General features: G+C 42.9%; 1 protein-coding gene across 1 annotated transcript in view; it reads right to left on the reverse strand.

The window, feature by feature from the left end:
- caskin1 (CASK interacting protein 1) overlaps positions 1-11,532 on the reverse strand; it is a 118,236-nt gene extending 106,704 nt beyond the window's left edge. Inside the window, 1 exon segment of the mRNA XM_082530019.1 lies at positions 10,769-11,532. Within this exon segment, the coding sequence (XP_082386145.1) occupies positions 10,769-10,862 (94 nt within the window). The 5' untranslated portion in view covers positions 10,863-11,532.
- Between the last annotated feature and the right edge of the window lie 2,518 nt (positions 11,533-14,050).

Consider the following 14,050-nt stretch of genomic DNA (forward strand, 5'->3'; position numbering starts at 1 on the left):
AACTTGAATAAATGCTTTTACAAACTGAATATGAATTAGCCTAATTTGAAATTCAATTTATTGGTTTGAAAATGATCTTCGCTAAATTGAAATTGAATTTTATAGTTTGAAAATGAATTCATTTGCTTTGAAACCGTATTTTATCCTTTAAAAATGTAGCTCTCGAACTGATGTGATCCAGTAATGCTGCACTAATGAATTAGACTAACTATTCACTTTAGCTAAAGTTATTAAGTTAGCTAAAGAGTTGGGATGCTGTGTAAGACATAAATAAAGCTAAAACACAAAGGTTTGGACACCGTTTCAGCTCAAGACGCTGTAGATTCCCGTCAGTAGCACAATAAAACGTAGTTCTATTAATCTGCGCTCGATTACTCTTGAACCGGAACCGGATGTAAGTCCCAAAAAACTGAAAAAACTATAAAATTCAATTTCAATTTAGCGAAGATCATTTTCAAACCAATAAATTGAATTTCAATTCAGATTCAATCTGAGCAATTCAAATTTAACTTATTCAAATTCAGTTTCTGATGGCACAGATTTCTGCACATATGAATCTCCTGAGCAACATTCAAATTTTGAAATTTTAAACAAATATTGAGAAACTCAAAAGTGTTTTTCTGCAAAATCCTCCAATTATGTAAGAAATATTTCTTGAAAAGCTAATAATGCTGCTCTTTCACTAAAAATGTGAACATACAAATATAGCTCCTTTCAAACTACATAAAACAAGATCGCTGACAGTGACTAAGTCCTTGTCACAAGTTTCATACTGAACCAGAATTGGCTTCCAGATTAATAACAATGTTCCAAATTCCCCATTTAAAAGTTAAACCATAGTGTGAACACAGCCTTTTAGTGTCTAACTCAGCACACATATCAAGTTTAGAGCAGCTCATTTTACAAGAAACAGCCTGGCCTTTTATTTTTCCTATTTATATTTATGGAGCACAAGTAGCAGCCAAGTAAAACTGCAATATGAGAACAAAGCTGTTTCTTTGTTGTTTTGTTTTTTCCTTTTTCTTTTTTTGCTTGTCCCATTTGGTTCTTTAGCCGTCAGAATTGTTGTCTGAAGACCAACAACCCAATGGATTTACTTTACCAAATGGATCATCACGCCCTTGCCATCACGTTAATCTAGCTAAGTGTAAACAGCAGTAAATACTAAATATTGAATGTTGTTGTGTAGCAAGCAGGACCGACAGCGCACAATGTGCTTGGAAATAGCAGCCAATAAAGGTGTAGTTTATGTCTATGAACAGTGAACACCCGTGTGCACACCTGCGTGGATCAGCGCGCTTGTATTCAAAAGGTTTCCCCATGTAATGGTCTGCTAGAGTATGTAGAGAGCCATAGCCCTCTTTTTATTACTTTATTGTAACTAAAGTTGTGTAAAGTATATTCATTTTTTTATTTTAGAAGGAGCTGACAAAAGCAGCATTTTAACTTGTGAAGCTAACATTAGCTTTACTAGCTAGCTACACCCGACTGTAGCTAGCTACAAAAAATGAGAAATTTTGTGTCTCTTGCCTTTGGCTGAAATTAAAAACCTACTGTGCCAAAATAACTGAGAACTTAAATGTTCATTTTGCCAGTTTTATTACCATAAACTAATAAGAAAACAGGCCAGGCATAGCAAAAGGGGTCAAACTGACCTCTGCCAAAAAAAGGCTAAAGGGAAAAAGCAGGCTACGCAGTGTCACGCAACCAGTTGACTCCACAACATTTCTCACACATATCAAAGACCTAAGGGTGTGTCAGTAACCAACACATTTTCCCAACCCCTGAGCCTGCACCCACACTGTGTCACAGCCCTGTTTTTAGTGGCAGCTCGCATAGCAGGAGAGCACCAGTATTCATTCAAAAGTCCCAAGGCGATGCTAACTGCATTCACTGCGGCTGCAGGGTGGAACATTTCTAGAAGGCTCTCGTGTAGAGTACAGTCAAACCTTGTCCCAACCATGTTAGTTTAACTTTAGGAGCAGGGTCTGAAAAAAAGCATCATTTCCTGCCTTTATTAACTGCTCAAACATCAGTTTGAAGCAGTAAGAACACTCTGTGTTATGAATTCGGGGTGTGAGTGGGAAAAAAAAGTCCTGCCAGGCGATGTAGAGGGACAGTCTCGCTCTATAGCAGCTGCTGAGAAAACACATCTTTGCAAGTACAGCTACTTACTTACATAACAAATCTCCAGTGACATGGCTCAGCTTTCTCTTCTGATTCTGAATCTTTCCCCCTCATGCCTTTGAGAATCAGCTCATGACTGCAGAGCATTTTTTTCTATCGCATTATGCTGCATGCATGTGACTCTGTAGTTAACTGTTGTCCCCTTTTTTCACAATTAAAGCTCACACACACACACACACACACACACACACACACAGATGATGTAAATTCCAATAGAGACGGTACCTCTCTGTGTCAGTCGTATGACGGTGGGGGGAAGAAGTGTGTGTGCGTGTGTGTGTGTGTGTGTGTGTGTGTGTGTGTGGGGTTAATGCCACCCCTTTAATCGGTGCTGAATGAGTGAGAGTCCCACCCTGCTGCCCTTCTCATTTTGTGGGTGGCCATTATATTTACTCGAGCCTTCCTCTCTCATCCTGGTAAACGGTGCAATAGAATAGAACAGGATAGATTTGCTATCACCTGATCATCTGCTCACACTTGATGTAACAAATGCCTTCTTTTTTTATTTCTCATCCACCTCTCCGGTTTCATTTTTGTTCTCTTCGCCCAGCTGCCCTTCTGTTTCCCTTCCTTTCCTGTAAAACAGTTTGCTTCATTTCCTTTTCCTTATTTTTCTGTGGCGCCGTCCTTTTTGTTATTCGTTCAGTTTTCTTTCTCATCCTTCCATCTAATGTTTTTCCTTCTCTGTACTGTGCTGGTGTAACCCTTTCCTTTTCTTTCTTGTCCTTTCTCAGATTTGTCATTTGTTATTAATTAATTTATACTTCCTTTGACGTGTACTTCCTACTCTTCTCTATTCACTTTTATATATTATATATTGTACATATATTTATTAGTTTCAGGTTGGCCATTCTTGTATTTTGCTCGTTTGTGTTGTTGTGTTTGCACATCTCTGTTGCTTGTGGGGCTCGCACACAAGAATTTCACTCGCATGTGCTGTGCCAGTGTGCCTGCACATGTGATGTGACAATAAAAAGTGATTTGATTTGATTTCATTCTCACCCTTTTCTTTCTGTCTAATTTTTCATTTATTTTTCTCTTTCCTTTCACTTTTTTATAACATATATTCATTTAATTCCCCCTCCTTTAAGTTTTTTTAATCTTTCCTTTCACATTGTTTCACTACTTCCTCCATGGTATTGTTTCTTTTCCTTTTTTCCCTTCATTTCCTTCCTCAACTTTGCACTTTATTTCTTTCTCTTCCTTCCTTCTCTTTCACTTTCTTTCCTCAGTGTATATTATTTTATTTCAATCTTGTCTCCTCTCTTCCTTTTTAATAAGCTCTGTTTCACTTTCCTTTCCATTCCAGTTTTCTTCTTTCACTTCCTTTCCTATAATTTTTACTCCTTTCCTTTCCCTTCTCTTTCCTTCCATCCTCTCACCTCTGCTGTGCTCTCCACTTCTGCCTGAACCTGCCACTGACCCATTAAACTGTGTGGATGTTATTTTTGCTGCATGTGTGTGTCTGTGTGAGAGGGAGAAGAGACAGAGGGACCCGACGTGAGCCGAGCAGTCTGCGATCAGAATAAACGGGAGGTGGAAAATGACAGCGTTCAGCTACCCCTGCGTTTCATCACCTCGTTCCCTTGTTCTCTTTTTCATCATTTTCAGTCTTTCATCACTCCCCCTCCATCTGTCCCACTCACACATCAAGAAGCATCTTCCCCTCCTCTTTCCTTTTCTCTTATTAACTCCTCTGCCTATCCCCCTTTTCCTCCAAGCAAAAAATATTCACCCACCTCTCCCCCCATCTGCTCTGTAATTCAATCATGGAGGCAGTCAGCAGTAGCAGGAGAAGTGAGTGATGATGTTTTGGAAGAAAATGCAGGGAACAGCGCCGGCCAATCTTCCCCTCGCTCCGTATTATCATTTCTAATATGCTGTGCTTCAATTTTCAAGATCACTCTCAGGATCAATAACGCCGCCCGAGCATGTTTGCTTCTTCTCGTGAGTGTTGCTGCAGTAATATATTCCAAGTAAAGGCCTTTAGGTGCGCTTGATTGACGGGGAAATATCTGCTTGAGTACATTATCCGCGCAGACTCGCCGAATATTTACGAAGTGGTGAAAACACATAGCCGCCCACATTTTAATAATATTTTCAGGGTGAAATAAGAGCAACACCCCCGACGCACACTTTCATTTTATGTCATTTACACTTTGTTGTTTTTAGTGTTTTTATCTACCTTAAAAAAGCGCGAGAGGGCTGTTATGCTCGTTTCTTTGACTCTTGGACTCTTGGCTTTGCATGATTGACAGTTTGAAATAATCCTTACGTATCTTTCTTTGAGCCTCTCAGTTCATCCACACAAGCTGTCTTAGCTTTCCCCTTTAGCTTTCTTCTGATTGGCTGCCCTTCACAAGCAGAATATTTGAATGTCATGTTCAAATGCCTTTATTTTGTGAGGGGCAGCCAATCAGAGAATGCTGGGTAACAGGAAGAGAAGCGCCATGCTGACAGTGAATGAACTGAGGGGCTAGAGTCGTCGAGCTGAAATACAATGCAGGAAACATATATTAGGTACCTGTTTAATTGTATTGCACAATATGCACAGAGAGTCGTATACCTGGAGGTGCAACAGCTGTTACGCTAAATTAAAAATATTTGGCGTAGCTGTCAAGTTGCACTGTGAAGTGCAAACGCTAGCTGCTTCTTCACGTCACGTCGCTCCTCTGAAGCATACGGATGCAGACAGAGCATCGTTAGCCAGTCTGAGAGACTCCGGCTGACAGCGTGTGGAGCTTCCTCTCTGCTGCTCCTTTGTGAATGTGCACTGGTGTGGATGCAATCATCTGCTCTGCTCCTGCTAGCCCGCCTCGCACGTCAACACAGAAAAGATTGGCGGGGGAGGGCGTGAGGAAGAGAGGGGGAGAGAAAAAGAGAGAGAGAGAAAAAGAGAGCGAGAGAGAGAGAGAGAGAGAGAGAGAGAGAGAGAGAGAGAGAGAGAGAGAGAGAGAGAGCGAGAGAGAGAGAGAGAGACTGGTATCTAGAAATGTCTGGGAGTGTCAGCATCTCTCATGGCTGCAAAGAAAGAAAGTGAAGGAGGAAGATAGCTGTGGAAGAACGTGTCAGTCTGTCGGACATGGCGTCTTTATCATTTCACTGAACGAACACACACACACACACACACACACACACACACACACACACACACACACACACTGCTATGACCCAGTCAAATCCTATGTGCAGAAGGCAAGTTGAGTGACAGCAAACTGATGATAGCTCTCCAGATGGTGCCAGATGTTTGTGTTAATGTAACTGTGTGTGTGTGTGTGTGTGTGTGTGTGTGTGTGTGTGTGTGTGTGTGTGTGTGTCTGAGATGGAGGTAAATGCGTGCATTTGTGCGGACTGTGTGTCTGACCTGAGTGAGAGTAAATGATGTGCATTAGGGCAGAGCCTCAGACCCACAGACAAACGGACACGCACACCTCAGCCACACGTCCACTCGTTACCACCACAAACCACTCACACATTTCACTGGCAGCTGCACACACACAGACAACACACGTCTCCTGTAAGCTTTGTGCTGCATGCTAAGATGACAAACAGGTCTGTGTGAACATCAGCCTAGCGTCAAACTGCCCTGCTGTCTGTCTGGGACACTCAGCTGCACTCTGTCATTACCGCCCTGCTGCTTCTGCCCTCTTTATTTGTTTTTTCCCTGAAATAAACAGGTCAGTATCAGTGTCCTGCAGACACTTTTGCAGGCACTCCCTTAAAACACACGCAGCAAAAGATAAATAATAAAGTGGCTTATTTTTGCTTTGCACGTCCACAAATGAAATTTCAAAGGGCATATTAAACAGTTTGTCTTGCAGAAAGCAGTTCCTGTGGTATCAGCGGCTGCCAATTACACAAATAAATAAATTCAGCCAAATACTGGAAAGACAGCGCTTCACAGCAGACTGAAAGGATTTGAAAGAGGGAGGCGGAGCAGAGACGAGCCTCGAGTCTGCGTTTAAACACTGTAACACTGTAAGTTATAGAAGGTTAAACTGCAAGCGAACCATGAAACACTCCACTCAGCCAGCGATGTGACAACATAGATAACACACTCCACAAAGCTGCCGTACTCCTGCAAACCACTTTGCAACCCACCTCAACCCCAGTTTCTCTAAGTGACTCGAATGTGATGTGAATTTCATACCTTTTGTGATGATATGATGACAAAAACATGCATATTTTGGATTTCAGTGTTACAGAAAGTCTGACTAAAGTATGCCTAATTACCCTAAAGCAAGACATATTAAGTGCACTGAATTAAAAATGAAGTAGCGTGAGCTCACTCACATTTCACACAGTTGCTGTGACTCATCCCAGATGCTATTTTTGTTATTTAAGTGTAGCTCACACAAAATAAATCTTTTATTTTAGGTCCTCTGTTACTTTTCTGTGTCAGTGAGTATTTACATAAAACTAACTAATCACACTTTGCAGTACAGAATCGTTTTCATATAAATGATTTTGCCTGTTTTGTATCTAATGTTTATAGTTATGTATTTTTACCAATTTTAAGACTGAAGGTAATCAACTGCCTTCATATTATGTTACATTACTCAGTTAATCCTGCTTTCTCCTTTAAAAATGTGATTTTTTGTTAAGTGATTGAAATTTAAAGTGTTGATTTTGCAACAAAAAATCTGCTCACAAATAAGATGCATGCATTTTGTACTTTTGTACTACGGGGCTTCCAGGTCCCACAATCTCAATTTCACTTTCAACACAAGTTTATTAAATTTATTGAGTAAATCTTAAAACACAAAAAGGGTCTCTAAACATTTAATCTTTAGCAAAGCATTTTCCTTTAAATAAATAATCAATAGCATAAATAGAACCGAAATAAACAGAAATACAGAAATTTAACCATGTTCTAAGGAAGTCAAATACAGGATCACAAAATCTATTCAAAAATGTAAATGTAACGTTGCCAAGTTCCCCAGTCTATTTCCCTGTATGCAGCATATAGACTGTGTAGATTAATAAACAAAGGTCACCCACTGTGTGCACTAACAAGCATCAGTCAGGCCGCTGCCTCTTTCACCTGCAGTATCTGCTTTAAATCGCTTTAGTCGCCATCTGTATGCACTGCAGTCCGGCGAGGACTGGCTCCATTTGGAGCACATCTATGCATGCTGCCAGCGGCTGTCTGCTGCCTATGAAAAATTAGTTTGAGGCCTTACCTGTCCTCTGCATCTCATGTACTGAGCAGTAGTCAGAAAGCAGCTTCCAGCTGAAGAGCACTTAAGTGTAGCCTAAAGGTTGTTTTGTGCTCTTGTACATAATGTACTTTGCTGAGCTCCACATACAGAAACACACACTCATTTTGGGCACAACCTCTATGTGCTGGACCCTACCAGTTCTTTTATAGTCACGCCTGTCTTTTTCTGCAGTAGACAGACTGTTTATAATCCAGGGGGTTTCCTGCTCTGCTGTAGACTTTTGTTCCAGCGCCTGCATCAATGCAGTGAACCCCGCTAATTGCTACACACTGTTATGAAGCCATATGCTTCGCTTAATCCTGCAGAGTGAGCACTGCCGTCTGAGGCACAGAACCCTGCGACTTATAAAAGAACTTCAACACACATAGGAGTTGGATGGGTGGGATGTTTGTCTCACTTCTAGGCTGGTCAGGTCGCCGCTGCTCCACTTTTATTACACCTTTAATGGTCCACCGACTACTTTGAAGTTCTGCTTGGCTTGTACTGGGCTGGGTTTAAGAACGGCCTTGATTCTTCATGGTATGGATTGAACAAGTTTCTTGGAAACATTTCTCCGGGTTTCTGGTGCTTATTGATATGATAGCATCGCACAGGGCACCACTTCCATGATGCGATTCTCCCATGACACCACCACCCTGATCTGGTGAGCGCAGAGGCCACTTTAGTACAACGAGCTCATTGTCATCGTCGAGAAACTAGACTGATGACGTGAGCTTTGTGATGTGGCACATTTTCCTGTTAAAGTGGCCGAGAACACTGTAGTCATGGAAAGATAAAAAGGAATGGACATGATTATGAACAGCACTGGCTAAAAATGATGCTCAATTGGCAGTAAGTGGCCCAAAGTGTGCCAAGACAATATCCCCCACACTAAGAAACCATCAACAGCGTTAAAGGTTCTCATCCTTTACGCTGTTCATGTTAAAGTATCGATATTGCAGCAGAAATCAAGACTCATGAGATCTTTTTATGCCCAGTTTTGTCCAGCTGCAGCTGTAGTTACCAGTTTTTAGCTGAGTCAATTGGTTCCAATGTGGGCTCCTGTTTCAAAGCTTTAACATGTTGTGCATTCAGAAACACATCTGGTCATGCTTCTCTAAGCTATGTCACCGAATGAGACCTTTCCCCCCAGAGAACCACTTCTCACTTAAACCTATCTTCTTTCTCCATCCCTTTTTCTGTGTGCATAAAATCCCAACAGCTCACGAGTTTCTAAAAAGGTTAAATCAGCTCATCTGACACCGAGAGCTACGACACGTTCAAACTCCCCTAAATCGACTTTTCTTCCCCTTTTCGTGCTTTGAACTTCAGCAGGTCCTCTTGACCCACAAACAGAAGACAAAAAGACAGACAAGAGCTTTCAGGTCTGAAAATGAAGGATAAGCATCTTAAACCTGCAATCTTTTTCATGCCCAGTAGGGTCAACTGAACTGGTTCCCAGAAGAAATCCAGTTGTATTGAACTCAAGGTAAAAATGGTCCTGCTTCTTATTTGATTTTAATCCCAGTAAACACCCTCCTGACGAGCTTCTGTTTTCAGTTGCTAGAATAACTAACAATATAATGCTCTTCTTGTAGTTTATGGTCTCATACAGAGTGAAATAGACGACTGAATTGGGTATGGGAAGTTACAACCTTATGAATTCAATGCAGTTTATATTTATATAGAGCTACATCACAACAACAGTCCCCTCAAACCACTCTGTATTGTAAGGTACAATATTACAGAGAAAACCCCAACAATCAGACGATCCCCTAAAAGCAAGCATGTGGTGACAGTGGGAAGGAAAAACTCCCCTTTAACAGGAAGAAAGTGCATCAGTGCATCATGGGAAGCACCCAGTAGCCTAGGCCTATTGCAGCATAACTAAGGGAGGATTCAGGGTCACCTTGTCCAGCCCTAACTATATGCTTTAGCAAAAATGAGAGTTTTAAGCCTAATCTTAAAAATAGAGAGGGTGTTTGACTCCCGAGTCAAACCTGGAAGCTGGTTCCACGGAAGAGGGGCCTGAAAGCTGAAGGCTCTGCCTCCCATTCTACTTTTAAATACTCTAGGAACAACAAGTAGGCCTGCAGAGCGAGAGCAAAGTGCTCTAATAGGGGGATATGGTACTATGAGGTATTTAAGATAAGATGGGGCCTGATTAATCAAGACCGTGCATGTGAGGATGTGGATTTTAAATATTACAAATGCATTTCCTTTCTGTCATGTAATTGGCCGATTAGATATTATTTTAAGACGTAGTTCCAACTAATCTAGTGGCCGTAAGCACAATATTTAGGAGTGGATGTGCAGCGTCTTCAAGAAGAGAATATTCAGCCGCTATGTTAGCCAACACCAGTCATTTTAAATACACAGAGGTCAAGAAGTACAATAAAGCTCTAGTGTTACTCAGTACACAAACAGACTGACAAGTGAATTTATAAAGTCATCACTTGCAATAGGGGCTCAAACGTGGACCATTATTTGTCATTAGCATGGCCTCTTCTTATTCAAATGAGGCCCACCTGCTGTTTCCAGTGTAAGCACCAGTTCAGATGCTGCTGCGTACCTGCCCAAGCAGAACAATTATAGTAATTGGATAATAGGCTTGGTGTCAACTAGCTTTTATAAAAATAATTACAAGAGTTAAAGCTGAATTACTTGTTATGCCTTTGTGCAAATTCTACCTCCTGCAGCTCGGCCTGTACGCTACCCCTCGCTGTCTGCTCACAACTGGACCAGCCAGTTATATATCAGTGGAAGTATCAGCAAGCCACCGCCAGCCTCTACAGAATGATCTATCTGCAGCTCTCTCTGGCTTCTCTCTGTATTGCCCACACATTAGAGTGGGCTGTGCAAGTGAAACATTGTTGGATGTTGTAGTGCTACACTGCCCGAAGGAGAAAAAAACCATTAGAGGAGCAGTCGTGAAGCGAGCCTCGCAGTATGCAGGATAAAAGAAGAACACTGGGAGTCGTGTCACACTGATTGTGATGTTGAAACCTTAACTATCACACGGCCACCAGTATCATGTCACTGGAGAGCCAGGGTCACACACAGATCCAAACACACACACGCTGTGTTCCCTCCCTCTCTCTGTGCTGCAGTGTACAGAGACAGGGGTTTGAAGATGCGCTGCCACTCTCCAATCACACCACTAATCTTCTCGGATACACCCCGATGCATGCAAACCCCTGTCTCCCAGAAGACTCACACATGCAGCCTTCACACATCACCATCATCTCAGCGGTGAACAGCTCCTATGCGAGAGAAAGCTTTTGCCCATGGCTGAACACGGGCATCTATAGGGGAGGGTTTCAACAGAAATCCACAGCTGTGTTCTCATCTCTGCAGTGGGAGAGAACCGACTGTCTTACTTGCTTTCCCTGGCCGGGGCCTCTGCAGCAGCTTCTGCACGGTGAGCAGGTCCTCGGTCTTCACCGCCTGCAGCAGTTCCTGGTCCTTTCCCATCTTCCGCGCTCGGCCGCTCTATTCCAGCATCCTCCGATACAGAGGCGCCTCGCCACGCGGAGGGTACGTCTACACCCCGGCCACGAAAAGCCTCCTTCCTCCCACCCCCCCAGGTCCCTGGCTTGATGAGACCCCCCCTCCTCTCTCCCCTAGAGCTCCGGCATAGCACGGGTCCAGAGGGGCTGAAAGCGAGAGAGAGAGGGGGGAGAGAAAGAGGGGAGGGGGGTGGGGATAGGCTGGGTGGGATGGAGGGATGCTCTCGGGTTCTCCCACGGCTACGTGCAGCGCTGCTGAATGGAGACGGGACCGGAGGCTAACGGGCCGCTCGAGATCCCAGCAGCCGCGCGGCGGCGTCGCGTGCGTCGTATTTTGGCGGAGCGGATGAGTGGTGGGGGTTCCAGGATTCGCCTCACCGGCTCCTCGGTCTCACCCCCGCTGCAGCTGCCCTCGATATTAAACGATTAACCGACGGTCACCGGGAGGAAGGAGTCAAACGGAGAAGCCTCGCAGGCTCAGACACACTGCGCGTAAATGGTTGTGCGTTTGAAGGCGGGTGCGCGCCTGTTCGTATCTGCCGAGGATGTGCCGCTCGTGTGCTTTACGTCGTAAACGCAGCCCAGCGGTGACGCGGCTGCAGCCACAGCTCCGCGTGCGCTCGCTATTTGGTAATGATTTTCTCCGAGTGGGGTGGGTGGGTGGGTGGGTAGGGGTGTGCAGAGGTAGTGAAGGGGGGCACGTGCACGTGCCCGCGCGCTCTACAGCTGGGCCAGCTCGCACTGCTAAATGGCTCGTGCTGAAAGTTGTGGGCGGACCAGGAGCGCGGTGCTCTCCCGCCTCCTCCTCGTCTCTCTCTCTGGCCCTGTTTCTGTGGCAGAGGCTGCAGAGATTTATTGAGGAAGACACAGAGAGAGTGGAGGTGTGCCACGCCTTTCTGCTTATTGGCGCGATGAAGTCTTATCAGACTACACACCTGCATTCTAGCCTAAGAGTTAGACTGGATTCAAAGCTGCACGACACAAACAATTTCAGATTTGTATTAAAACTTACCTTCTTTTTTACATAGATGTTTAAGGCCTCAAGGCAAGGCAAGTATCACTAATAAACTTGGCATTGGTATTGGATAAACACTACTAGGATCAGCACTTTGTTCATTTAACCCACTATACTGTGTTACATAAAACATTTTTTGAGGAAATTAAACCCCCACCCATATAGCTCCATATACCAATGGCATTCCATCAGGGCAAGCAAGGCAATCAGTGCTTACCTTGTCAAATCCAAAAATAGACATAGCTGTCATAAAGCTCCTAGCTGATTACTTTTCTGCCATCTTGTGACTGGAGTGAGTTATTGTTGCTGAAAGCTCCACTTGTTTTGTGCTCATAGGAAACTTAAGTTGTCTCCATTTTACCCGCACGTCCATTTCCCGTTACTTGAGCTGATCAAGCTGAGAAGCTAGACACTTCTTTCTGGTGGTTTGCACATTGTGAATAAGCAACTGCTCTTTCATGGTAAACTGATGGGAGACCAGCTTGTTGCTGCTGTCTCTACTTTCACTGCTCTGAGACGACTTACAGTCTGCACTTTGTGTGTAAGCACAGCTAACATTAGCAGGCAAACAAGCTTCTGTGATTTATCATCATAATAAATAAGTTTCCTCTTGCTAACCGCTATGTGTGGTTTAGAGAAGATGGAGTGTGAAAAAGTTGTTGATAACTTGTTTAGTACGTTAGCAAGAAAAACTGTGATGATGATGGAATGATACATGGTCAGAGGGGATGGCAGCTCTGACCATGTATCACGACTAAAACAGGCAAGTTGAGCAGGTGCTCAGCAGCACCTTCAGATTAGCATCTATGAGAATCTCTGAATGTTTGGCCATCGCTTCATTTTCACCTTTATCTTTTTTCCATTAATATTTTTAATCGTTGTGTAAATATCGATAGGTAACTAAGTCACACACTGCTCAAGTCTTTTAATTCAGATGTTTTTTTAATGTTAATAATATGTATAAATATACTTTTATAAAATCAAGATATAGGCGTGTGTTTGTGATCTTATGAACAACTATTTAAACTTAGAGGAAAATACATACACATGCTTTCAGCTAATGCCAAGAGTAATATTAACCAAATGCTAAAATGCTAGAAATTTCTAATCAGCACCAAAACCACAAATGCAGCTGATGTTTGGCATTACTGCTCATTGGAGATCTCATCAAAGACAAAGCCCACAGTCCTTGTTCAGTGCAAAAATCTGGACAATAATCTGGTGCTACGTGGGGCTTCACTAGTCTGAGTTTGTCAAGTCACTTGAGTATCTTTCATAATTTCTCTAAAAAAAACACACAGTAAGAAGATATTGCTTAATTTAGTGAATTCAGTAGGCTGAGGCTAACCTTGGATGAACTTCCCGACATTTTTGTAGGAATGCCAACAAAAGGGGACCAACGTTTGGGACAAGTAGCAGACCATTAAATGACAAGGATAGCTAGAAGACATTCACACAAACCTACCTCTACTTTTAATAAAGAAAATAGTTTTTTAAATATCTCACAGGTGAAAGAATTTCAGAAAAGCCATCAAAGCAGTTATATTTTTACTACAAAGCCATAAGTGTCTCACATTGATGCTTTTTAAACAATGGCTCACATGTTAAAAGCAGGAGTAAGATTGTAAAGATCTGCTAACCGTTGTCATTATGAGCATTAGCTCCAATACTACAAATATGATTTTACTACCTCCAGCAAGTTAGTTTAGCTTAGCATAGCTTACAGGATCTTCCATCCATCCATCCATCCATCCATCCATCCATCCATCCATCCATTCATTCATCCATCCATCCATTCATATTCTTCTGCTTATCCAAATCAGCATTGGGGGGCGGAGTCTGTCCGAGCTGTCAGGAGGCAGCTACACCCTGGATAGACGGCCAACACAGAGAGAAGACAACTTTTTATGCTCACATTCACGCCTACATGACTGTCTTGCTCTGAGGCTGACCGACCCAAAACTGTGCCACACCACTGAAGCTTGTTAATTTAATTAAAAATTACTTATTGATTAGAACTTATTGATTTCATTGGGGTGGCACGGGAATTCAGATTCTTTGATCAGAAGTAAATGTGGTGAACAAAAACACTGGGCACAATTTTTCAGCTCCTTCTTTCCTCATACAAATATATGAAA

This window comes from Aulonocara stuartgranti (genome assembly GCF_965226115.1).
Source record: "Aulonocara stuartgranti genome assembly, chromosome: 4".
Lineage (NCBI taxonomy): Eukaryota > Metazoa > Chordata > Actinopteri > Cichliformes > Cichlidae > Aulonocara > Aulonocara stuartgranti.